Source organism: Penicillium riverlandense (genome assembly GCF_028828495.1).
Source record: "Penicillium riverlandense strain IBT 135883 chromosome Unknown utg000008l_segment0_segment0, whole genome shotgun sequence".
NCBI classification, from domain to species: domain Eukaryota; kingdom Fungi; phylum Ascomycota; class Eurotiomycetes; order Eurotiales; family Aspergillaceae; genus Penicillium; species Penicillium riverlandense.
This window is the reverse complement of record NW_026643199.1, coordinates 1,485,857-1,509,188: the sequence shown is the minus strand read 5'-3', so window position 1 is coordinate 1,509,188 and position 23,332 is coordinate 1,485,857. Positions and strand designations below refer to the sequence as shown.

The 23,332-nt window shown below is 54.5% G+C and overlaps 9 protein-coding genes across 9 annotated transcripts; 5 read left to right on the top strand and 4 right to left on the bottom strand.

Annotated features, from left to right (window-relative positions):
• Positions 1-68: 68 nt before the first annotated feature.
• N7474_009609 (kinase-like domain-containing protein) lies at positions 69-743 on the top strand (the record flags this gene model as incomplete). Its single annotated transcript, XM_057201019.1, has 2 exons — positions 69-464; positions 525-743. The coding sequence occupies 2 exons, from the start codon at positions 69-71 to the stop codon at positions 741-743; spliced, it is 615 nt and encodes a 204-aa protein (XP_057049006.1).
• Positions 744-1,244: 501 nt separating this feature from the next.
• On the bottom strand, positions 1,245-1,967 carry N7474_009608 (uncharacterized protein; the record flags this gene model as incomplete). The annotated part of the gene is made up of 3 exons (XM_057201018.1): positions 1,245-1,351; positions 1,403-1,677; positions 1,810-1,967. The coding sequence occupies 3 exons, from the start codon at positions 1,965-1,967 to the stop codon at positions 1,245-1,247; spliced, it is 540 nt and encodes a 179-aa protein (XP_057049005.1).
• A 516-nt stretch (positions 1,968-2,483) lies between these two features.
• N7474_009607 (arginase) lies at positions 2,484-3,576 on the bottom strand (the record flags this gene model as incomplete). Its single annotated transcript, XM_057201017.1, has 3 exons — positions 2,484-2,787; positions 2,847-3,430; positions 3,490-3,576. 3 exons carry the CDS (start codon positions 3,574-3,576, stop codon positions 2,484-2,486), a joined length of 975 nt encoding a protein of 324 aa, XP_057049004.1.
• A 560-nt stretch (positions 3,577-4,136) lies between these two features.
• N7474_009606 (glutamyl-tRNA(Gln) amidotransferase subunit PET112) lies at positions 4,137-5,997 on the bottom strand (the record flags this gene model as incomplete). The annotated part of the gene is made up of 2 exons (XM_057201016.1): positions 4,137-5,383; positions 5,433-5,997. The coding sequence occupies 2 exons, from the start codon at positions 5,995-5,997 to the stop codon at positions 4,137-4,139; spliced, it is 1,812 nt and encodes a 603-aa protein (XP_057049003.1).
• Positions 5,998-6,884: 887 nt separating this feature from the next.
• N7474_009605 (uncharacterized protein) lies at positions 6,885-8,388 on the top strand (the record flags this gene model as incomplete). Its single annotated transcript, XM_057201015.1, has 3 exons — positions 6,885-7,833; positions 7,898-8,282; positions 8,346-8,388. The coding sequence occupies 3 exons, from the start codon at positions 6,885-6,887 to the stop codon at positions 8,386-8,388; spliced, it is 1,377 nt and encodes a 458-aa protein (XP_057049002.1).
• Positions 8,389-9,096: 708 nt separating this feature from the next.
• N7474_009604 (uncharacterized protein) lies at positions 9,097-11,664 on the bottom strand (the record flags this gene model as incomplete). The annotated part of the gene is made up of 2 exons (XM_057201014.1): positions 9,097-11,398; positions 11,450-11,664. The coding sequence occupies 2 exons, from the start codon at positions 11,662-11,664 to the stop codon at positions 9,097-9,099; spliced, it is 2,517 nt and encodes an 838-aa protein (XP_057049001.1).
• Positions 11,665-12,602: 938 nt separating this feature from the next.
• Positions 12,603-15,395, top strand: N7474_009603 (uncharacterized protein; the record flags this gene model as incomplete). The annotated part of the gene is made up of 1 exon (XM_057201013.1): positions 12,603-15,395. The coding sequence occupies one exon, from the start codon at positions 12,603-12,605 to the stop codon at positions 15,393-15,395; it is 2,793 nt and encodes a 930-aa protein (XP_057049000.1).
• Positions 15,396-15,568: 173 nt separating this feature from the next.
• On the top strand, positions 15,569-16,582 carry N7474_009602 (putative mitochondrial methylglutaconyl-CoA hydratase (Auh); the record flags this gene model as incomplete). Its single annotated transcript, XM_057201012.1, has 2 exons — positions 15,569-15,933; positions 16,012-16,582. The coding sequence occupies 2 exons, from the start codon at positions 15,569-15,571 to the stop codon at positions 16,580-16,582; spliced, it is 936 nt and encodes a 311-aa protein (XP_057048999.1).
• A 1,290-nt stretch (positions 16,583-17,872) lies between these two features.
• On the top strand, positions 17,873-23,287 carry N7474_009601 (uncharacterized protein; the record flags this gene model as incomplete). The annotated part of the gene is made up of 3 exons (XM_057201011.1): positions 17,873-18,181; positions 18,273-18,903; positions 19,707-23,287. The coding sequence occupies 3 exons, from the start codon at positions 17,873-17,875 to the stop codon at positions 23,285-23,287; spliced, it is 4,521 nt and encodes a 1,506-aa protein (XP_057048998.1).
• Between the last annotated feature and the right edge of the window lie 45 nt (positions 23,288-23,332).

The following is a 23,332-nucleotide window of genomic DNA, read 5'->3' as shown; positions in this document are numbered from 1 at the left end:
CTCTGTACGCAGCGCCCTACCCCTCCTACATCTTCACAGTACTCTGCCTCCCACTCATCTTTCCTACCATGACGAACCCATACGAAGCGGACCCAGAAAAGATCCCTCCGACCGACTTGTACGCGGATGTGCCCTTTTACGGTCGATACTGTCCGAAACCTGATGACTTCCGCGTTGATTTTCAGCATGTCAACTCCCAGACTGCCGACTCTTTGAGATACTGGACCGTGGTCCTCAGCCTCTGCACTGAAGACATCCGAATCTACCCCGCTGATGAAGGGGGTCGCGACGTTTTTGCTCTCGGTAGCGTGATCGTGAAGTCCAGCCATCTCCGTACACGCGAGGGTGCTCCATGTACTGAGATCGACTACACATACGCCGATGCCAATGAGGCTCAGGCGATTGCTCTAGCAAAGACCGTGCTGAAAGATGTCAAAGTTCCAGAAATTTACTTTTCCGACAAGGTATAATATTTACTCTCGCTACTTTTCGTTTATCAGGCTGAACGACTCACATCTCCTCAGATCAATGGCCGCCAAGTGCTCATCCAAGAAAGACTTCCAGGGGTGGGATTGTGTGTCGCCTGGCCGTACCTCTCCGAAGACCAGAGAAAGTCCTACAAAGAACAGGCTAGGAGGATACTCCAGCAGCTTCACACTATCAAGCCCACGGAGAAACTGCAAGTCGCTCTCACGCCGTACCGGACCCCAACATACTCAGTAACGGCCGTCTCAATCCGCTAGAAGGCGACCTTCTTTTTTCAAGCACGGATCATGATCCGGACATGAGCTTCATGCACAACGATCTTACCGTGTGTAACTGTATAGTGGACAATGGGACAATCGTAGGGCTTATTGACTGGGAAATAGCTGGCTTTTTTTGGCTGGAAGACCGCTAGGGAAGTCCACCGTCGGATCAGGACTCCACAACGAGAGCATTTCCGAATGCCAATTTGCGAGGAACGGCTTCAGGATATGATGTTCTGGAATGACCTATATGATCAAGGTATGCCGGAGGATTGAGCGTGAGGTTCTCAACTTCCTAGGGGCTATGTTTGATATTCAGGGCCGTAGCAGAGGGAAAGCAATTACTTTCAAGCAGAAGAAAAAAAGTTCGATGCGATTCACTGAAAACGCCAACGTGCTCATGCAAAGTGGTATCAAAAGGCAAGTCCGAGTCAAGAATAGAAGTCAGGAATAAAAATAAAAAATAGAAACCAACATCCAAGGAAGGCGTAAAGAAGATCAATCAACCATAAAATCGCGATGCACCTGCCACGACATGACCATCATCCAGAAATAGAAGACGGTATTGACGAGCTCGAATGCAAACGCGGTTTTCCAGCAATTACCTATAGAAGCAGTCAGCAAGAAGATCACCCGAAAGAAAGGAAAGACCATACAGATAGTACTCTGGGTCAACCAAGCCAGCGTATCGATAGTATTCCCCCTCGACACATTTTCCACGACATAGATCTGGCAATTATCATTCACATTGCCCGTAACACCATACAGGAGCAACGAAGTCTCAATAAGACCCGTCAGCCACAGGACGAAGAGGATGAAGCTGCCGATTATGACGATCCCCGGCAAGAGGAAGCCGCGCAAGATAAGGGCGACGAGGAGGAGGACGAAGAAGACGCCTAATGCGCCAGTTACTACCATGTATGGAAAGACCCTGTTCACATCATTAGGATGTTTATTCCCAGGCATAGGATGAGAAAGAGATAGAGAGAGAGAGAGAGAGAGAGAGAGAGAGAGAGAGAGAGAGAGAGAGAGAGAGAGAGAGAGTGGACAGAGTAGGACTTACCAAGGCGTTCCGAGGTCCATCTGCGCTTGTACAGCCATGAACCACGCAAAGATCCCCAGGCACGTCGCGGACCCGGAGAGCAAGACTATAATCAAGAGGTGGAACTGAACCTCTGGCCAGCGGTAGTGCCGGCGCGATTCGCGGCGGATTACCGCCATGGTGGGCGAGGACGAGGGCAGGTATTATCCGGGATGGGTGTTTGTTGGTGGAGGAGGACTTAGCGCCGGATTTATCAAGTCCGTTTTGGACACTGTCGGTCGTGATATATTGTCTTCTGGACAGGAAAATGAAATGCGCGCGCGAGAGTGCTGATATGTGATGTGGTGCGGTGCTTGTAAGCCCGACGCGAAAACCTGACGCCTTGCGTCTGTGTCGTTGGATGTTTGTTTATCGCGGGGCTGCGGCCGGGTAGTTATGGGCCCAATGCGTTGCGCGAATCCGGGGGTCAAATGGCAAGCGATTGGAGGGAGGAGAGAGAGAGCGAGCGATCATTAATTATTCGCAGGAAGAGGAAGCGACCAAGTGGCGCGAATGTCTGTGGTCGGAAGAAAGAGGACGAACAAATAATGAAGGAGGCCGGGAAGGGGATCGAGCAATCCCCACATGATTGTTTACTCTATTTATTCTCAGACAACCCACCAACTAAACACCCACCCCTTACACTTCCACTCACTCTACAACAGCGTATCCCCCAGCGCACTCCGAACTAGCGAGCATCCCGCCCGAATCGTCTCATTCGCTCCGCCCGCCTCGAGGCTGGGGTTGACCTCCACCAAGTCCATAGCGACCAGGTTGCCCGTCTCATGCACGCACTCACAGATAAAGTCGCCCTCGCGCAGCGTCAAGCCGCCGCGCACCGGCGTGCCCGTGCTAGGCGCCCACTGTGGGTCCAGCGCGTCGACGTCAAAGGATAGGTGGATGGGCGTGTCGTTGCCGATGTGCGCGAGCGCCATCTCGACGACGCGGCCGATGCCGTAGCTGGACGACGAAAATTAGTATTGACATCCACGAGAAAGAAGAGGGTAAATGATTCTCACCGGTCAATATCGTGCATGCTAAACGCCTTAATCCCATTCTCGCGCAGGATCTTCTTTTCGCCGCGGTCGACATCGCGCAGCCCGATATACACCAGCTTGCGCGTGCTCACGATATGCTCATCCTGCAACCAGCCGAAGATATCCTTCTTCTCCTCCCTCGCCAGCCTGGTCAGAAACGCCATGGGCATTCCGTGGATATTGCCACTGTCGCTCGTCTCCGGAAGATTGATATCGGCGTGCGCGTCGACCCAGATAACCGCCATCTCGCGGCCCAGCCGCTCGCGGATCGCCTTGGCCATGCCGGACACAGTGCCGATGGCGATGGAGTGGTCGCCGCCTAGGGTGAGCACGAACTTGCCCTCCCGCGCGTGGCTGTATACCTGCTTGCTCAGCTGCTCGGTCACGGCGCTGACGGCGCGCGGCTTCTTCATGCCCCGGTGGTCTGGGTCTGCGGCTGGGATGGAGTCTTCGTAGTAGTGGATCTTGTCGTCGTGGTGGATGTCGTAGTCGAGGTCCTCGCGGAGCTGGGTGAGGAGCCCAGATTCAATGAGGGCCATTGGTGCCGCCTCGACGCCTTTCTTGCACTGGGATCTCATCGTCAGTAACAGAGTTGCTGCAGGGGGCGCTTCGGGGATATACATACCTGTCCGCCATCGAACCCGACGGCGACCACGCCGAGCGAGTTCGGTTGAGAGAGGAATCTCGAGGCGATCGTAGACGGGAGTGTCATTGTGCAGTTCTGGTAATTAACAGTGAAGAGGGAGGGAGACTCTAGTCTAGAGATAAGATTCGATCTAGATCAGAGTAAAAAAGTGGGACCGAGGGGCAATAAGAGAGAAAGGGAGACAGTCGTAGTCAGGTCAGAATGATGTATGAGAAAACGAAGGGAAAAAAAAAAGAAGAGAAACAATGCTCCCTTTATAAATACCTCCTGCCCCCCTTTCCGACACCAACCGTGTCCCTGCCAGGCCGTGGTGCGTGTTGCAACCCGCGAGTCGCTAAAAACTGCTTTTAGGGATCAGCGACTCCGCCGTGTCTTCCCCTAAGTACAGGTTGAGGAGAGCGGCCCCGTTTAGGCCGGCCCGGTGTCCACACGAGGGGATTTACGTAGGAATTTGCAGGTTTGGTGCATGGATGCTTATCGTCATTGCTTTGGGACGATCAATTGATTCAGTTTTTCGATTTGCGTGGTTCGGATGTTGCGGCCGGGGAGGGAGGGTGATACCAGATCTATAAGCGGCAATTGAACAAGGGTATCATTGAGAAAAGGACTACATATACCATACACAGCTACGGGCCCCCCAAAATCAGCTCGCGCAGAATCTCCTCCGCCTTGGGCGCCTCGACCCGGCCCTTCTCGCCGGCGCGCATCATCTGGCCCACGAACCAGCCCAGCTTGCCCAGCTGATTCTTCGTGCGGATCTGCTCGACCATTCCCGGATTCAGAGCGATGGCCGCTTCGGCCAGCGCGACGTACTCCTCGCGCGAGAGCGGGCGCAGCAAGAGGTTGTCTTCCTCTAGCAGCTGCGGCACGGGGCGCCGGTCCCCGTCGAAGACAGCGGCCAGCACCTGTTTGGCCGTGGGGCCTGTGATGCGCTTGCGCTGGAGCTGGTCGACAATGTGGGCTAAGGACTGGGCGGGGACGATCGCTGCGTCCCAGACTCGGTCTGTCTTGGTCAACAGCCCCCCCAACTCGTGTAGAACCCAGTTGCCGGCGACCCGGGCGACCTTCTTATCGGCTTGATCGGCCTGGAGAGAGCGGAGGATATCCACCACGTCCTGATAGTACTCAAGTCGCGCGCCGTCATCCAGCTCGATGAGCGGTTTGGCGTCTTCGATGGGCAGGCCGTACTCCGGCCCAACCAGCATGGCCACTAGAGAATCCGGCGATGAGGGCAACGCCTGCCCAAGAGTAGCGATCAAGTCTTCGCCAATAATCAGCGGCGGGATATCTGGATCGGGCATGTAGCGATAATCTACAGCACCCTCTTTGCCGCGCAGCTTGCGGGTCTCGGTGCTACCGATGGTCCACCCGCGCGTCTCGCCTTCCACGACGCCGCCGCTCTCCAGCAGGGCGATCTGGCGGTTCTTTTCGGCGACGATCGCATCTTCCACGGCCTTGAAACTGCTGAGGTTCTTGATCTCGGTGCGCTGGCCCAAGCCCTTGATCCCATCGTAGGCATGCTGTCCCGGGGCCTCGTCCCGGCGACGGACCGAGACATTGACATCAACACGCAGGCCACCTAGTTCCATTCCTGTCGTCACGGCACCACATGCTTGTAGGATTGATTGGAGTTTCCGGACACAGGCCGCGGCCGTCGCGGGGGAGTGGATCTGGGGCATGGAGATGATTTCGATGAGGGGGTGCGACACACGGTTGAAGTCGAGGAGTTGGGTGGAGGGCGGATACTCCTGGGACTTGGCCGTGTCCTGCTCCAGCTGAACCTGCTTGATATCCACTCTCACCCGGTCGCCGTCTTCTGGGGCAATGCCATCGTAATCGAAGAGGTCCACGTAGCCGTGTCGGGCAAAGGGTTCTGCGACGGGTCAGTTGTGAGGCGACCCTCATGGGAGAATCTCACCAACCGTAATATTGTGTGATCTGATACCCTGCCGGCTGGTCTTGGTAGAAGTAATGCTTCCGGTCGAACCGGCTGACGGGCTGGATCTGGCAGTTGAGAGCAATTGCGGCGCGGAGGGCAGGCAGAAGTGTCGCGGCTTGAAATTCCTGGAGAATGACGGTAAGGATCAATTCAAGTGGGCAGGATATGGGTATCCGAACCGGCTGACTGCCCGGAAAGGCCAGGTCAAACAACGCGACGTTGGAATTCGGGGCATCGGTGCTGGAGGTCGGGGCCCTGGAGAACAGCTTCGCAGCTGTATCTAGCTGGGCGTGGATCTCCACGCCCACTGTCAATTCCCATTCTTGTCTGGAAGCCTCTTCGCTCTCTTTGCGTTGTCTCTTTTGCGCCTTGAGGGCCTTGGCGTCTTGTTTGAGTTGTTTGCGGAGAGGGACGCGATCTGAAGAAGTGGAAGTTTGGAGACGGCGGAGGGGGATGGAGGGGTGATTATTATTATTATGAATTGGGGCGATAAGTCGACATTGTGAGCAGAGCGAGCGGACAGCTCCACGGGCAAGTGGACGGAGCATGGGGGGGGATGTCCGACAGTAGAGCAAAAAGAGACTGAGGGAGGAAGTTGGGCAGATCCACGGCGGCGAGATCGGCAGACCCGATACCCAACCACCGTACACACACAGTCAGGTCGACATTGCAATGGATTTCACTATTAATCTATTGAAGTATGCTGATGATGATTGTCGAATTGACCAACCCCATCGCCAATCACCGTCTGTCCTCGCGATGCGACTCGTCACAGTGGTTCTGCACTCGGCCCGTTTCGGGTGCCTCTAGACCGCCAGATGCTCCAGACGCAAGGGCGAGTTGAGTTGTCCATGACTGACTAACGACTGGTTTTGACTTTCTTTCTTCCCTGGTCTCGTACCCGAGGTTGTACACGACCCGAGCAAACAAGGGGGCCCTCCTTGCAACCCCCCAAACTCTTTGGTCGCTGATCTGAGGCCATCGGCGCTTCGTCTGCTTCAGCCCGTCCAGGGTCACCCGCCAGGCGACGAATGACAGCCCCCGCCGCATTCCATTTTTAGGCCTGGCGCAAAAAGGGATCTGCCTTTACCACTCTACTGTGGGGGGTGACGTGCTGTTCATGATTCGGTTGCACCCGGGCGGACCCCTCGAGAAGGAAGGATTATATACATCACGAACTATCCCCTGCTCCCGTTGGTCGTCACTCGGATCGCCCCAAACTATCACCCCTAGATTCCATGAAACACGCCTCCCATCACATCGCATGGAATTTCGCCCTCATTATCGCTGCCGCCCCTTTCTGCAATGTCTGAAAACCCCCATGGGGAGTTATTTATCCTTCATCTCATGTCCTTTCACTAAGCCGGGCATGGCCTATTCAATCTAATCAGTTAATCCCGGGTATCGTCACCGACGACTGTCGATCATCATCACCATGCCGTTCCAACAGCGTACCAAGAAGAATAACAATAAGAAAGATGGACGAAAAAGGACGACGTCCACGGTTTCGACCACACAGGCTGGCCCTGTCGAGACTACCGAGCAATCCAAGCAATCACTCAAGACTTCCGATCCCTCACCCACAGAGCCGGCGAACAAGACCCCCAATGTCTTCGAGTTCCTCGACGATAACGATGAGTCGTCTTCAGAATCGGAAGAGGAAGGAACGCAAGCCCTCACCAAGATTCAATCTCCTAAACCCCGAACAAGTCCCGTGGCACATGGTTTATTGAAGTCGAGCGGAGGCCATAACCCACAAAGTTCCTTTGGCTCAAGAAGTTCGAGTGACTCGCGCCGGTCATCGGGTACTGCTGCGACTTCGACATCAGAGAATCAGTTGCAGCTGGCGCGGAAGTCTACAGCCGCACAATCAAAGTCCCTCCCAGCCAAGGCCAATGCATCGTCGTCCGGCAACCGTCAATTGGAAATCACTCGACCAGAAAGTTACTACACACAGGACATGCATAGATCACCCCTGCCGCCGTCTCCACCCAGCAGCCCGGAAGACAGTCTTCACCGCGATGCGCTCACAAACAGGCGGAGCAGCACCTCCCAAGGACCATCGGGCTATGGACTTGTGGCATCCCATCTCACCCAGCCCGTCGCGGAGGAGAAAACCGGATTTCCGCCGCTGTACCGGCGCTTTGAGAACCTGAACCATCGCGTTTTGCTACATCTGCAGGACGAGATCGCACAGATGGAAGAGGATCTGCAATCCCTCGACGAGTACGACGAACTGCATCGTTCCGCCACCGCCGAGGAGGAAGGTACAAAGGTTATGCCTGCTTCCCGGCGGATGGATGTCAAGCACCAGGTGTACTCGTCCCTGCACTATCGACGCATGGACCTAATGTCTAATCTGATACAAAAGACTGAGCAATACAGTGAGTTTCCTCATCTCACCCAGAAGAGGGAGTCTACTGGAAGGCAAATCCTAACGAAGTATAGACAACGCCCTCAGCGCATACAGCAAAGTCGCACAGACTCTCCCCCGCGCCTCAGAAACCGATATCCACAGGTACCGGGCCTGGATGAAAGAACACAACCCCGTCGCCGCCTCCGAGACCAAGTTCCTGGACCATGACGCCGACCTCGTCTCGCTGACCCCGCGCCTGGCCGCTTCCGCCGCCGCGGCACCAGTGTATATGGCCATTATCATCGGCGCCGGCGCGATATTGCTCCCGCTGCTGGCATTCAGCATGATCGCTGAGTTCTCGGGCCGACTCGTCGTCGTGACTGTCGTGGGCGGCGCGGCGGCTGCTATTGCGGCGAGTTACTCCGCTGGGATCGAGACGTTGGTTGATTCGAGGGATGGCTGGCGGTGTGCGACATTGTATGTTTCTCGTCCTTTTGATGCCCTTGAAAAGAAGAGACGAGACTAATCTTTCCTCGATAGGTACTTTGGTTTCATGACTGTCGCAGCCATGTTTATCCCCTAAGTCTCTCTATATTCAAGGCGAGAAGAGGGCCTCGAGAGCCTTGAGATATAGCAAAATCAGCAAACAAGACTTGGACGATATGATACCATCTGACATGATGGAACAAGCTTAGAGAAAGAGACGGCGTTTGGCATAGGGTACGGATGGAAACTGGCATTGATTTGATAGGGCATTGGCGAGGAAGATGAGGTGTTTTGGGAGTCCTTTTGTTTATGTTGATTGGATTTGAGCTCATACCGAATACCACTTTGAATTGTTACCGATTAACCATTTACGAGGAGATAAGATGATGGTTGAATGCATTGATTGAATTGCACCAAAGCAAGAAAGGGACCTTCTAAGTTTAGCTGTTTAAAAATTCCTAGTAGTAGACAGATAAGAGGGAAAAAAAGGAGGACTGACTGCGCCGGAGCACAGCCATCGTGAATAATTCGAGAGCAACCCACAACCCCGTCTTAAGAGAGTAAAAAAACCCCCCTTCCGCGCCAATTGCTGTCACCGAAAAGACAAAGAACACCAGATAAAAAGCAAGTAGATCCGTAGCAACACAATGGGTGAGAATAGAAGAAAGGCGGAAAATCCGAAATGCAGCACAAAACAAGATCACACTCCTCTGCGCGTTTGAGCTTTCTAAAACAGAGACTTTTTTTGCTGTCCAAACTCTGCTCTCAAAGAAAAAGTACTTGCTGGCAATCAAGAGATAGGAAGTTATGACGGAACAGGTGTGCCATTCTGTTTGCTGGCAGGCGTGACGCTGCGCTCTGGAGATATGCTTTGGCCTAGCGTCTGAGGCGTCGATGGGCTTTGCCGAGTTTGTTGAGCTGCCAGCTGTGCCTTGTTACGGTCCATCAATGCGGCTTGTTCGGCGGCGCTGCGAGCGTAGGTCGCGGCGGCAGCGGAGTTTGCGTAATTCTGTTGCTGGTACCGTTGCTGTGCTGGATTGGCAGCACCTGCATTCGCATATGGCGTCCGTGTCTGTGGTGTGGAATAAGACGGCTGTTTTTGGTTGTACGGCGCGGGTTGTCCGGGGCGCGGCGTGTAGGGCTGTGGAGAGGCTTGAGCGGATGACTGGCCTTGTTGAGCCGAATAAGGAGTGTACCCGTTGGGACCGGCACGCTGGAATTGTGGGACATTGTTCGCCTGACTGTACTGAGGCGTCATCTGCGAATACTGCTGGAGATATCCTGGGCGCTGGGATGGAGTGTTTGTGCTTGGTGGACGAACCCCGCCGTAAGCCTGGGGTGTGTAGACACCGGCAGAGGACTGGCGTGCGTGTTGGGGCGGTACTTGGAATCCACCTTGCGAAACTCGAGCATTGGAGACGTAAGCACGCTGGTTATAGCCGCCATGGGATCCCTGCAAACTGCTGGAGCGCACGCTGGATGGCGTGGAGGTACGATTCGGGGCGTTGGCCGCTGAGGCAGCCATCGCCGCAGCCCGTTCCTGTTGCAAGGTGTAGTCGTCTTTGTCCATTGTGCCGCTGTAGTTCGGGTTTTCGATCAGAATCGTCTGGCTGATATTCAACTCTGCCAATTGATCGCCGTCCAACTTTGCAACAGCATATGGTGGCAGGTTGCTGATAAGCGCAGCCAGACTGGACTTCAAAGTATCGTAAATGGCTGATTCTGCGGAGGACGGGGTACGTGGAGTGCCAAAGTCGGGCTCGGGCGATTCTTTGGACTCGGTTTCCTGGTCACCGTCGGACGGCAGAGTGAGGTTGCGGACTTTCTGATAGGAACTCAATGTATCCAGCAATTCGCTAATATCCCCAAGCATTTCCTCAACATCTTTGGATTCGGGCTCCTCCTTATTTTCCACATCGTTCTCCCCAACATTCTCAGCAAAGTCATTCGGATTGAAATTTGCGACCATTTCGTCCAGAGTGCTCTCGTCGAGTTCGCCAATGTTGCCAGGTTGTACCGTAGAATTTCCCTGATCTTTGACACCTTCCATATACGGGAGTGAGAGCAGTGTGCGCAAGCGTTTGGAACCTCGCTTACTCCACCAAACCATGTCCTTGAGATCGGCCTCGATAACCGCACCGGAGCTGTCGAACGACGGGGCAAATGATGAATAAACCCCTTGTAACAAGGACGAGTCGTCATCAGTCCAGAGCGTGAAATCCCCATGACGTCTCGGACCAACGTCTCCATCACCGTGCTTTTCAAGGCGACCCCAACAAGACGGCGACGAAGTAACGCCACCATACTGGAGCCATTGCCCAGAGGGTAGTGAGGAGAGACAATAATTGTTGCGTTCACCCAAAAAGGACCGTGTGTCCAAGATAGCATCAAAGGGATCGATCCAGGTGCTTGACATGCTTCGGCTGCGTCGCCTGCGTGGAGGCTCCAATTGAGGTAACCCTTGGCGGGGCGCAAACACATCGCCGAACGTTAATTTCGGCGACTTATGATCAGCTTCCAGATTGTAGGGAACCACTTTGGTTGATGTGATACCACTAGGCAAGGCAGTTTCGCGTAGTGGTTCCTGAACCTCGACGAACTTTTCCGCCTCTGATTCAGACGAAAGAAGGGGGACCTTGGTGGATTTTTGAAGACTCGAGAAGAGATGTCGTGGATTTGACGGGTTTCCAAAAAGCGTCAGTGCCTGCTTGTCTTCACGAGCGCCCATGTTTGATACAGTGGACCACACCGGGGCCTCTGAATCGTCATCAGATGCCTCTGCTTTCACGTCGACCTGGTTGACAAACGACTGTCCGACCAGGGTATTCATGTGCTTTTTGAACGCAGCGATGCGGTTGACCACCTCCGTCAGAGGGGGCCCGTCGGGCTTGGTGCCATTTGCTTGGTTTTGGTTACGCTCAATGACCGCGGCAGATGCCTTTTCGATGTCCGCCAAAAATTCCTGCAGGGTACTATAGCGGCTCGAGTTCACCCGTGATTGTATACTAGAGAGTTCTTGGTCATTCGAGGTTTTGGCGCGCTTCGTCCGGGGCTTGCTCGTAGATGCCGCAAAGGGACAGGAGAGTAGCTGGAGTTCGGAGTCATGTCTGTGAATTGTCAGCAAGAAAGGCAGCAAGATTGTCGAAGAGTAAAATTACTTGAGAAGAAGATCAACCAGGGTTTGTAATGTTTCGTGGAGATCTTGTCTGTCCTGGGGTGCCGACAAGCCCGATTCTTGAGCCGATTTTTCATCCTGACTCGAACGTTTTCTCTTGCCTGGAGTCGCGACCGCAGTAGAATCGGGAGGAGAGGGACGGTGTTCGCCGTTGGTGGCGGGCACCAAGACTGCGTCTCCACCTTCGTCGGCGCTCATGGTTGCCAGGTCGCGCCGGTGCAAAGACTGCTCACTTCCACGGAGATTGGGACAATTGAAGGCTGGAGATAGAGATAGGGAGAATGCGACCGAGCGACGACAGACCAAGAACTAATCAGGGTATAAAGCGCCGGCTGGTCGGACGAGGGAGCGGTGGCAGACGGGAGTTCGATGCGAGGGCCAACGCGGGTGAATCGCAGAGGATGGAGGATCGCGAAGAGCGAGGGGATAACAGAGGGTCAATCTGCTACGCCACCGCTGGAAGAAGGGTGTATCGAGAAGAATGTCGCGCGGACGGAATTGAGGAATCGGAATCCAAGAGCAGCAGGCAAACCCCCACGAGTCGAGGGTGACTGTTTTGCCTGAAGGACGAGAAAGATACAGTTCTGCGTGAGACTCAGATTGCGCGATTTCCAAAGCGCAACCCGTGACGATCGGTCACGTGAGCACAGCGCGACTTGGTTGGTGAATAATGTTACGGGAGAAAAAAAGTGGTCATGCTTTGAACCACTTCCCATTCCTCGACTACTGTTGGCTCCGCTCTGGACCTGTGGCGCTGGAACTGCCTGATCCATGACAACCTTCATGGATGTTATCAGTTCGGAGCCCTGCCCGAAGCCTTTCGGAGATATCCTCTCTGAAACCGGCGCATTGGTTGAGCCGCCGTCGCTGGAGACAGGTACTTCATACTGGGCTAAAGGGGTGAATTGATGCTAATGAATGCTTTTGTTTTATTCTAGGCGCAACGTCGCGATGAGCCCAGGTCCTCCCTCTATGTGGGTGGTGGCTTGCACCTAAGTACCATACCAAGCATCCGCCAACTGTGCCAGTCCACCACCTTTGCTGGCCCCTCACAATTGCCTGCAACCATATCATATCCGGAGAAACGGGGGGAGTGGGCATTGCAATCAAACTTGTTAGATCGCCTCGGGTCGGATATGTCCTTGGAGAACGCGCGCGCAATTCTGGGACCAGCCCAAGCCTCGAAGCACGACACCTCTGTTGATGAGGCTGAAACACCACACGTCGATGAAAGTCCCACACAGACCAGGAAACCCAGGCGGATTGATTATATTGACCGGGCTCTGCGGAACACCGGACATCCACTAGGCGGAAGCATTCGACCAAAGCGGCTTTCTCATGATAAGAGAACGCACCAGGTTCCAAAGTTGGGGCTCGATGATCCACAAGTGTCCTTGCAAACAATTCTTGCAGACTATATTCAAAAAGTGGATCCATTGATTGCCCGTGGCGCCGACACCGACACAGATGGCCTGAATGCCGCGCTCCAGGAAGTCTTTGGTGAGCGTCCCTACGAACATCTTAGGTCCATGGGTTATGGCGCCTCCGATGTGGTGTCTTGGGCCTGGATCCTAAAGAGTCGGGACGCTCACGAGGCAACTTGGCGATTATTCACCTTCGAGGCGGATCGCAGAAGCAGAACAGACACTGATGCACCTGTGGTACCTTCTTTTATTCCATTTTTTCTCTTAAAGGGGAAGTATCTGGGACGCCAAACTTTTCGCTTGCTCCTGATTTATTCTCTTCATCTCATGAGTGGACTACAGCTTCCAGTTGTGCAAACACAAGTAACCAACGCCGACTTCGACAAATCCTCGCTACCTGATACCTTCCATCCCAAGATTGATACAGTGGCCTTCATGGATTTAGTCGTTAGCCTGATGTTTCACGCTCGGCAAGTGTGGCCAGAGGCGCTTGTCACCATTGCCCGGGCATCTGTCCTTGTCTTGACATCCTCAGACCAAGCAGCACAATACACTGATGCTGGAAGATGCGACAGATTCAATTTTATCCTTGGACTGCTGGCAAAACCAATCAAAAAAGGCCCTTATCGATTCTTTTCGATTCAGCAGCAAGCGCAATTCGAGATTCTCAAGGCCATGGCTACACACGAACCGGTCGTACCAGTAATACGACAAGGCTACCGAGCCCTCATTGCAGTTCAGCTGACTCACAAGAAGACCGTGGAGGAACGTCAGTCTGCCGAGCTCAAGGCTCCCTCATGGCCACCATGGAAGGAAGAGAAACTGGGAATTGATTCGCAACGGGGAAATGACGGGCGATCTAGCCGTGCGATGCTAGTCATCGCGCAAATGAGAGAAGCAGGCTACTGCCCTGGTCACTTGGAGAATATGTCCGCAGTCCTGGCCGGTTGGGATACAGATGGCAGCCCGACCGTGCAAACTCGTTCCTTGATGCGACCACCAACGCGGAGCTTACATCGTGCAATTCAAAATGATCCGCAGCATCCATGGATTTGGATGGCACGAATCCGCGCCACAAGGACTGTACGCGAAGCGTGGGCTTGCTTTCTGACCTATCAAGATAACGGCTTTCCTCCTAACGAGGATGTTTACGCTGCCATGGCTGAAAAGTTGATCTATCGAAGAAAGACCATTGAACGAAAATTTGACGACACCGCTCATGCCCTACCGGGAGATGGCCGCGAGGTTTATCCAGAGCCAGCGTCTGCGCGTGACATTATCTACGTCCGCACGGAGCCACCCACACTGGATGACCTTCTTGAGGATATGCTCTCAAAAGGGCTTCGTCCTTCGAGGAAATTCTTGGCTCTTCTATTGAGCACGGCTCCCAGTTTTCACTCGGGATTACGTTACCTGAACTGCAGCACGATTGGCCAGGCACAGAAGGAGGCCTTGACAACGGTATGGAGGAAACCATCTCAATACCAAAGACAGGACCTCAGGTCTTTCCATGGAATTCCGGATTATCTTTTCGGGGCGTTCATTGGCTTTCTGTGCCGGCATACGCCTTTCGGTGATGTTAACTCGCCCTATCGGGCTTCCTCCATTGGCGACCTTTTTCCCATTCTTTTCCCCGACTTCCGGTTATCTCATTCGACTCAGAGTCTGTTCGACTACAACCGTCATCTTCCACACGCCTTGCCTCATGCGATCGAGTTGACCAAGTTGCGAGACCACGCGTGCACGCCGGCCTGGTTGCATATTCTCGCCGCGCTGTCCCGCAAACGCACCCACAGACCGCGTCGGAAGATCAAACGCAGTGCCCAGTGGATTCTTGCCTGGCATGAGACCCTCGAGGTCGTGGAGTTGATGCAGAAGCATTCCGCACAACCTGATACCGAGGCACTGCATTCTATGTGCGTGGTGTTCACCAAGGCTGTCGCCGCAGGTCTCAATTCACCTCACGATGCCAAACAGGGGTTGAGAATTGTCCGCAGAACCCTCCCTCCTCGGGCCAGTACTGACTTCGACGACATGGTTCAGACTGGCCTCCGCACTTTGAAGGACCATTTCGACCACCTGGTTAACTGTTCTCCCAAATCTCCCGAGGCGGCGGAGCAGAGCATTTTCACGGCGGAGCGTACCCAGTCGTCGCTGGCCGTGCCGCCCATACTACAGGTTCCCACGCCAGCAACGCTACATGCCTTTGTTCGGGCTCTGGGGACTGCAGGGGACGATGATGGCCTGTTGAACCTGTTGCTGTGGATGAGTCGGTCAGCAGATATTCTTACCGAAACCACCGACGCCTATATGAGTGGAGACATCAAGATGCACCGCATCTTAGTGGCCATCCGAGCGTTCCTGGAAAAAGAAGATGATCGGGTAGAGTCGGCCTCGGCCTCCGTCGTGCAAGAAGCATACGATATCATCAGCCGGACGCCGGACTGGACGTGGCCGAGTGATTGGGAAGTGCAGGAATACCGGACCCCGTTGGATTGTATATAGTAATTGTGTGTATGAATGGTAGCTAGCGTGTACATATTATACCCTATGTTTTATTTTCATTTTCGGCCACCGTCGGCTTTCCGGGTCCATGCTTTCCCCACACCCCCGAGCTCCCCACGCCGGCCGAACTTCAATTCTTCACCTCCGTACTCATTCACATTATCATTGACACAATGGCGACGACACTGTCACCTCGACTCATCTGCCTCTCCTCCGTTCGCTATCTCTCTCGCCCAGCAGTGGCCACCTCGCGGGTGTTCATCTCGCGCTTCAGCACCACCCCCGACGACGACGTCATCAAAACCCAGCATATCCCAGCCCCGGGCTCAGGGCATGTGCGCGTGCTGCAGCTAAACCGGCCCAAGGCCCGCAACGCGATCTCGCGTGAGCTGCTCGAGGCCCTCTCGAACCAGGTGAACGCGATTGCCGCAGAAGAGGGCAATGGACCGACCAGGGCTCTGGTGGTGGCCAGCAATGTGGACGCCGCGTTCTGCGCCGGGGCCGATCTGAAGGAGCGCGCGCATATGTCTCAAGCAGAGTGCGCATTCCCTTCAGTCTCAAATTGAGAAACCACCATCATTTTCATTTACTCACCTACAATCCCCTCCATTTACAGGACCGAAGCATTCCTCGAGAAACTCCGCGCCACGTTCAGCGCGCTCGCCGCTCTCCAGGTACCCACAATCTCCGCCATATCCTCAATGGCTCTGGGCGGCGGCCTAGAGCTAGCGCTATGCACGCACCTCCGCGTCTTCGGCTCCTCCAGCGTCGTCGGGCTCCCCGAAACCCGACTGGCCATTATCCCCGGTGCAGGAGGCACCTACCGACTTCCCTCACTGATCGGGGTCAACCGGGCACGCGACATGATCCTCACCGGCCGCCGGGTGTCTGGACCGGAGTCGTACTTCATGGGTCTCTGTGACCGGCTCGTGGAGGTGTTGCCGGAGGAGGGAGCTCAGGAGGGCGTGGCGCGCGAGAAGGTGCTGCGCGAGAGCATCAAGTTGGCTCAGGATATCTGTGAGGGTGGGCCCATTGCTATCAAGCAGGCGCTCAAGGCGGTGCAGGGGTTTATGCTTGGCGAGGTGTCGGAGAATAGGGCTTATGAGGGCGTGATTCAGACTGAGGACCGCTATGAGGCGCTGCGAGCTTTTGCTGAGAAGAGGAAGCCTGCCTTCCGGGGGAAATAAACTGGTGACCTGCCTCTTGAGATACACTACTCTTGGTTGTTTCTCTTGTTCGGGGCTCATTATCTGCAGCTCGAGAAATCGGAGGATCTTGAGGCTCGGACGAGCGACTCGTTCGAGACGCCGACCAGAACGTTGCCGTAGTTATGGGCAAATCCTTGTTCCAACCCGGCCATGCCCTAAATATCGTGTACTATTCGTGATATCTATCCTTGCCAGTATACTGAACCACACTGAACCCACTCAAGTGAAGGCTTGCACCGCTAGAATAGTTCGAGGCCTCTAACATCGTAATCAACGTCTATGCAATGTGTGTAAGTAGGTAGAAGGGTTTACCAGAGAGAGGGAAGAACCAACGGGCAGGAATGAAGAGTTCATAGATCACGCACTAGGCAGAAACGATCAACCTTGGGACCGTAGAGCAGTCAATACCAGAATCAGCCAAAGGGCGTAGTCACCCGTGGCTCTACTACGCACTATCGAAAAGGGAATCAACAGACCATGCTCTAAACAATAGCAGTCGAAGCAGAACCTAAGCTTTGAAGAAAGTGATCTTATCGGGTGACCGCGATCTGGGTCCTCGATCGCCTGGGTAGATCCATGGATCGCTGCACCTTGGTACCTGGACCCAGGGCGATTGTAGCCCTAGTCCTAATATCATTAGCGGCAACATTGAACTTTACAGGAGATGGGAGCATTAGGGCAACGCATTAGGGCAAGATGATACGCTCCTCCACTACGAGCATCCGAGTACATCCAGTGTACACAATGTACCGGGGTAAATCCATCCATACATACTCGGTTGCCTCTTTCCTTCCGACACAGCCACTCTGTCAGCCTGGCACCTCTAGCCACGATCCGATCAGGCACCTGGGGACCTACCCCAACATCCCCGTCAGCCGACCTGATCACTTTCTTCACGGGTGGTGCACTAGACCCGCGGGTGATCGCCTCTAGCTGCTTTTCTTCCCCGGGTTGTGCGCTTCTGCCTATGATGATTCCATTCTCTATTCTATAGTTGACCTTCTCTTACTCTTCGCTTGCCCGATTCCGGCCCTAGTCGCTGCCTTGTCCTCGCCCACTAAGTCTTGTCCCTGAATCGTCGCCCCCTGGTCGCACTACTGACTCACCCCCACCAGTCACGGCCGGGACGATCCATCCACTCCCCAAAGTCATCTGCTCCGGTCAGGGGAACACGCCCGGTCCACTTATAAACCACCACTCGTCCCTCCAACCACAGCCAGCCACATCACTCCCTTCTTCCCATAATGGCTGGAGCATAATCGTTTCTCCATGCCTGACTCGCCCGCCGTCAAGCCTTTTGGCTTGACCCAGATCTACCTCCCCCGCGGCGACCCTCAGGTCGATATTGTCTTCGTCCACGGCCTCAACGGTAACCCTCACGACTCTTGGACGAGCCACAAGCAGACGGGCTGCTTCTGGCCTCTCGACCTTCTCCCCGACATCCTCGCTCCCGTGCGCCCGCGCATCCTCACATATGGCTACAACGCGAACGTCACGGCTTTTACTGATGGCGCATCGCGTGATACCATCGTCAGTCATGCAGAGACGTTGGCTTCTTCCTTGGCCGCCAACCGAAGCGTAAGTGGTCGAGATCACTATACCATCCTTTGATCTCAACCGGGGTGGGACTAAGCATCAGATGGAACCCTCGAGCTGACCTAGTCTCTAGTTGCGCAACTGCACCGAGCGCCCTATCATCTTCGTCTGCCACTCACTAGGCGGACTGGTCGTCAAGCGCGCCCTGATTTACAGCTTCAACCTCCGAAGCGTCCGAACGGAGCACCTACGATCTATCTACGTATCCACCTTCGGCATCCTCTTCCTCGGTACCCCACACAATGGATCCGATATCGCCAAATGGGGCCTCCTGCTGCACAATATCTGCAGCGCGGTCCTGCCCAAGAAGTTCATGGAATCATCGCCCCAGCTGGTCCAGGCGCTGCGCACCAACAACGAGACCCTCCAACACATCAACAGTCTCTTTGCCGACCTCATGCCTCGCTTCCATATCTATTTCTTCCACGAAACACGCTCAACCGATGTGCGTGGCACACGGGAAGTGATTGTGGATGAAGCGTCAGCGGCGCCCTACATCGAAGGCGTGGAGCGCATGGGCATCGAGGCTGATCACAGCCACATGTGCAAATTTGAGGATGAGAATGCGCCGGGCTATGAGGCTGTGGCGGAAGCTCTGATGCGCTACTCTCGTCAGGCCCCCGCCGTGGTTGCTGATCGCTGGGTGGAAGAGAAGAAGACGCGGGCTCTGGAGCACGCGGCTACAGCTAGGGAAATATTTCCAGGTAAGTAAGGGCTTTGGAAATTCATGATATCTATCTTCTCTCCCCTCCTGAGCCACCAGACCGCCTCCAACTTACTTGGTAGGCAATTCTTGGTGCAGTGCTGACGATTACAGAAAGAACAGATGACCCACTGAGGCAGAGCATGCCTGATTTGAGGTCGCCCATCGGTAGGGATTCCCATCTTCTCCCTTCGCCAGGAGAGTCGGTTACCTTGAGGGATTACGAGATCGAGGAGCCTCCTGCTTGATGTTGATGCCTTTTTCTATTTGCTGGCCAGCGTTTGTTATTTGACGTCGTCGTTTCCGATTCTCTACCTGGCCATGGTACTCCCTGAACAGTTCGATGGTCTTGAATCCTGCCCGTTGAATATGCTACCCAAGTCTCTATGCTTTTATTTGGTCAAATTCTGCTAGCCTGCTGGTCCTGTGGCTTCCTCGTTTTGTTTGGAGACGATGGCTCTTTCCGAGCATACCTTCTATAGGAGAGGGGAGGCTGGACTTCCGGTCAAGCAGGTGGACGGGCAAGACGGTCATTTGACAGTCATCGACAGCCTCGGTCTTTCCAAGGAATTGGTCGCTTGACGGTTCTTGGCTGTCTTTCCTAGCCAGTGGGATCACAATTGACCCATATGGTTCAGCCTCCCCTCACTCCCATAAAAGGTACGAGACTGAGTTGATTGCTTCCGTTCTTTGTATTTAGTTTGCTATTGCTGGTGGAAAGGCTCCTATCTCGTGTCCTCCAATTTAGCTGATATCTTTATCCTGACCAAACCATTCCCAATCAGTCGCTGACTTATTCCCTAGGTCACTCCGTGGCCACTGTGCCGCCTCCCCCGGCTAGTGAAGGCCATTATTCCCCAACTCAAGACATGGACAACGATGGTGCCCTCTCCTTCCCCACGATTCCTCATGAGGAACCGTCCCTGTTCATCGTCCCTCCCGGCTTTCATCCCAACGCGACTTTTTTCGGCATGAAGAAAGAACTGGACGTGCTTCATCAGCGCCTGTTCCTGGCCAAGTCGCGCGCGAAACGGACCAAAGCGGTTTTGATCTCCGGTGTCCCGGGCTCTGGCAAGACGCATCTAGCGCGACAGTATGTCTTCAACCAGCGACATTGCTTTCCAGGAGGAATCTTCTGGATAGACTCCAAAACCCGCGAGTCGGCTTACAAGTGTTTCTGGGAGATTGCACAGGTCGCCATGCTTATCGACCCCGAAGAAGCCCGAGATCCCGAGTACAGAGAGTCCAAGACCTATGTGAATGCCGTACGCAGCTGGCTGCAGAAACGCGAGCATTGGCTTTTGGTCTTTGATGGACTCACCTTTGATGTTGATGACGATCTCAATGACTTCAAACAGCTCTTGCCGTGGAAGGAAAAATGCAGCATCATTTACACATCGGTCGACCCGACGCTACGAAAGAAGCAGCGCCTCTTTGAGCCATATTGCCTACAGATCTCCAAGTTGAAGGTTGAAGATGCCTGCCATCTTCTCTTCAAGGATCTTGGAATCAAGCGGCCGACCGCAGAGCAGGAGTCCAAAGCTAAAGATTTGGTTAATCACTACGAGTGTCTACCACTGGCCATCCATGCCATCGGCCATCGTCTGAATGCGACAGGCAAGCCGATCGAGAAGTTCCGCATCAAATCTCAAGTGACCGACAAGAAGCTTGCCGAGCCGTTCCTGAGCATTATGAATGATCTGTATCGGCTGCAGTTCAGACAAGCCTTGAATTTGATTAATCTTCTCTCATTTCTTGGCCACCAGGTACCCGTTGGGATGCTTAATTTCGGTCGACCCGCAATGGCAGCTTCAAACGTGGACATCTTGACTAAAGCTCAAACCGGCGAGGAAGCTGACCTTGACACCACGCTGGGAACTCTTATTCATTATGGGCTGATCGAGCGGACTACGGATCCAGACCCGTTCTCCTCACAAACTACATCCACACGTCAATCGATACGATATTCAGGTACGGAGTACTCAAACGGGGATACCTCGAATGGCGATGATACAGCCAAACCCACCGTTCCGGATCTGTCGGGATCTTTCACTGAGAGCAGCCAAGAGGGCTTTTTCTCCATGTACAGAGGTGATTCGGCGGTGGACGTCGTCAAGATTCACAGCGTGGTACAGGGGTTTTGCCGAGATGAGCTCCGAATCAAGGACGAGGAATACAAGGGAGTTCCGAACAAGAATGATCCTGGCTTCTACGATTCCTGGTTGATTGTTACTACCCGCTTCCTGTGCAAATCGTATGAAGGTGCTAAGGAAAAGATGGCCCATTACCACGACTGCGGACTTGTGCGAGACTATCGCGAATACGAAACGCACGCCTCCCGTCTGGCTGAGCTATTCCCCAAGAAGTCCCCCGGGGCTTCGTACCCACCGGTCCTTCGTGAGGCGCGGGAGAATCTGCGGCAACTTATGAAGAGCATCAGCAACGAGATTGATGTCAACTCTCCCAGTTCCTCACAGCGGGCCGTCAGGAACCAAAGGTCAGTCTTTGACCGGTCGAGCAGCTCTTCATCGTCGATCCCCGACTCTTCGTCAGCTGACGAGGGACGGTTATCGCGCAATTCGACCTTCAACTGGAATGAGCTGGGTTCGCCTCGCGCCGAGTCTCCAGAGGAGATGGCGGTGCCACCTCCACGTTTTAGACTGGAGCTGTTCCCGCCGCATATCTTCAGACAGGCAGGTTACGAATCAGAAGAAGGGTACGAAACGGACCAAGAGACCAGGTCGCCGCCTAAAATCTCTCCGTCTCTCTCGCAAGCCAGCCAGACCACTGAACGGGCCAAACAATCTCCGCCATCTTCGAGCCCTCCGGTTCCATCGGACGAAGGTGAATGGAAAGTGATTAAGCGGTATGAGAGGGCTAAAAGTTTCAAGGAAAGGCAGCAAGAAAGGCAGCAAGAAAGGCAGCAAGAAAGACAGCAGGAAAGACGGCCAAGGAGACGCGCCAGGGATCCCCGACGACCTCGAGGCACCAAGCTTGTGACTCCACTGGTCAAAGTGTCTTCTGTCCATGGACGAGGATCATCAAGTCGCACGCCGGCTCTCAGCGAAAATGGAGGTAACTCTGCAGTTTTAGCCTCGGCAGCGGAGCAGGCACTAGATGCTGTTCGTCGTCGGCTGAGTAGCTCTCAGCTGACTCCCGATACCCCGGGATCAAGCGCGACTCCCAGACCGGCACAGAAAGAGAACACACCCACTTATGCGACTATGGCCGCTCGGCGTATGTTGGAAGCTGAGCTGCCGGTACGACGACCGGCATCAGTGCCTACTGCGCAGGGGCTGCAGACGCAGCCTGGGTTACAGATGCAGCGATCCGCAGAGTCTCTGGATAGCAACCAATTCGCATCTCCGCTGTCCCACGAGGTGACCTCTCATGAGTTGGAGGGGTTTGATGGAGCGATGGACCGATCGACCTACAGCGAGCCAGGCTATTACGACCTACGCAACTATCCCCTTCCCGGCTTGGATTTGCACACTGCACCGGGATCAAGACTGAATTCCCGCCGTGGATCGCTCGCGCCCATTGAGGCTATTCGAGATTTGTCCGCCAGCGTACCGTCTCTTCTTCCGTATCCACCACCCCTTCCATACGAAGAGGACATTACTGTCACGATGCCGACTCACAGGAGACAACTTCAACAGCTTCAACAGCTCCCCGTACCCGGTGCCTCTTCTGCGACGACAATCGCTCCTATCACGCACCCGTCCGCTATCATGCCTGGCGCAGTGCCTCTCTCCTCCACTTCTTCCAACCCTATCGCCAATATTCCAGATCGACCTGTGCCCGAACCACTCACACGAGCTGACTCTGGATACTCACACCAGTCTTGGGCCACCGAACCAGTCAGATACCCACCTCGCTTCTCACCGCAGCCGTCGTCTTCTGGAGTCCCCAGCGACTCGATCCCCCCGATTGCCTCCTCGGCACCCCAGCACCAACTCCTTTCTGGAACCGGCAGCTGGACCGCCGAATATCCCCTCGTAGGAGGGAGCGCCTTACAATCAGACACCACCTTCCCCACCCACCCACCACCGCCAATCCCCCAGCTGGGCTCCGTGGACGAGCGACTGAAGAGCGATGACCTGGGCTTGAACCCGGATGTGGAACCCGCCCAGCTGCTGCAGTTTGGCGGACACCGCGTCGACGTCCGTGATGCGCGCCAGAGACTGCTGGAACAAGGTCGTCTTCAGGCGCCGCGCCATGTCCCCGCTTATCGACTTTATCATCCCAATCTGTCTGGTCCTCTAATTCAGAGTGGCGGACAAGTTTATGCGCCTGCGCCTGCGCTGGAGGTGTATGGCAGGCGTGCTCGCAGTGGCAGTTCTCCTCCACGTCCAGATTATGAGGGTCTGGGTGTGCGCTTCTAGGATTCCTCTCTCGTCCTTTCTTCTCTTTTTTTTTTCTTGATTTTG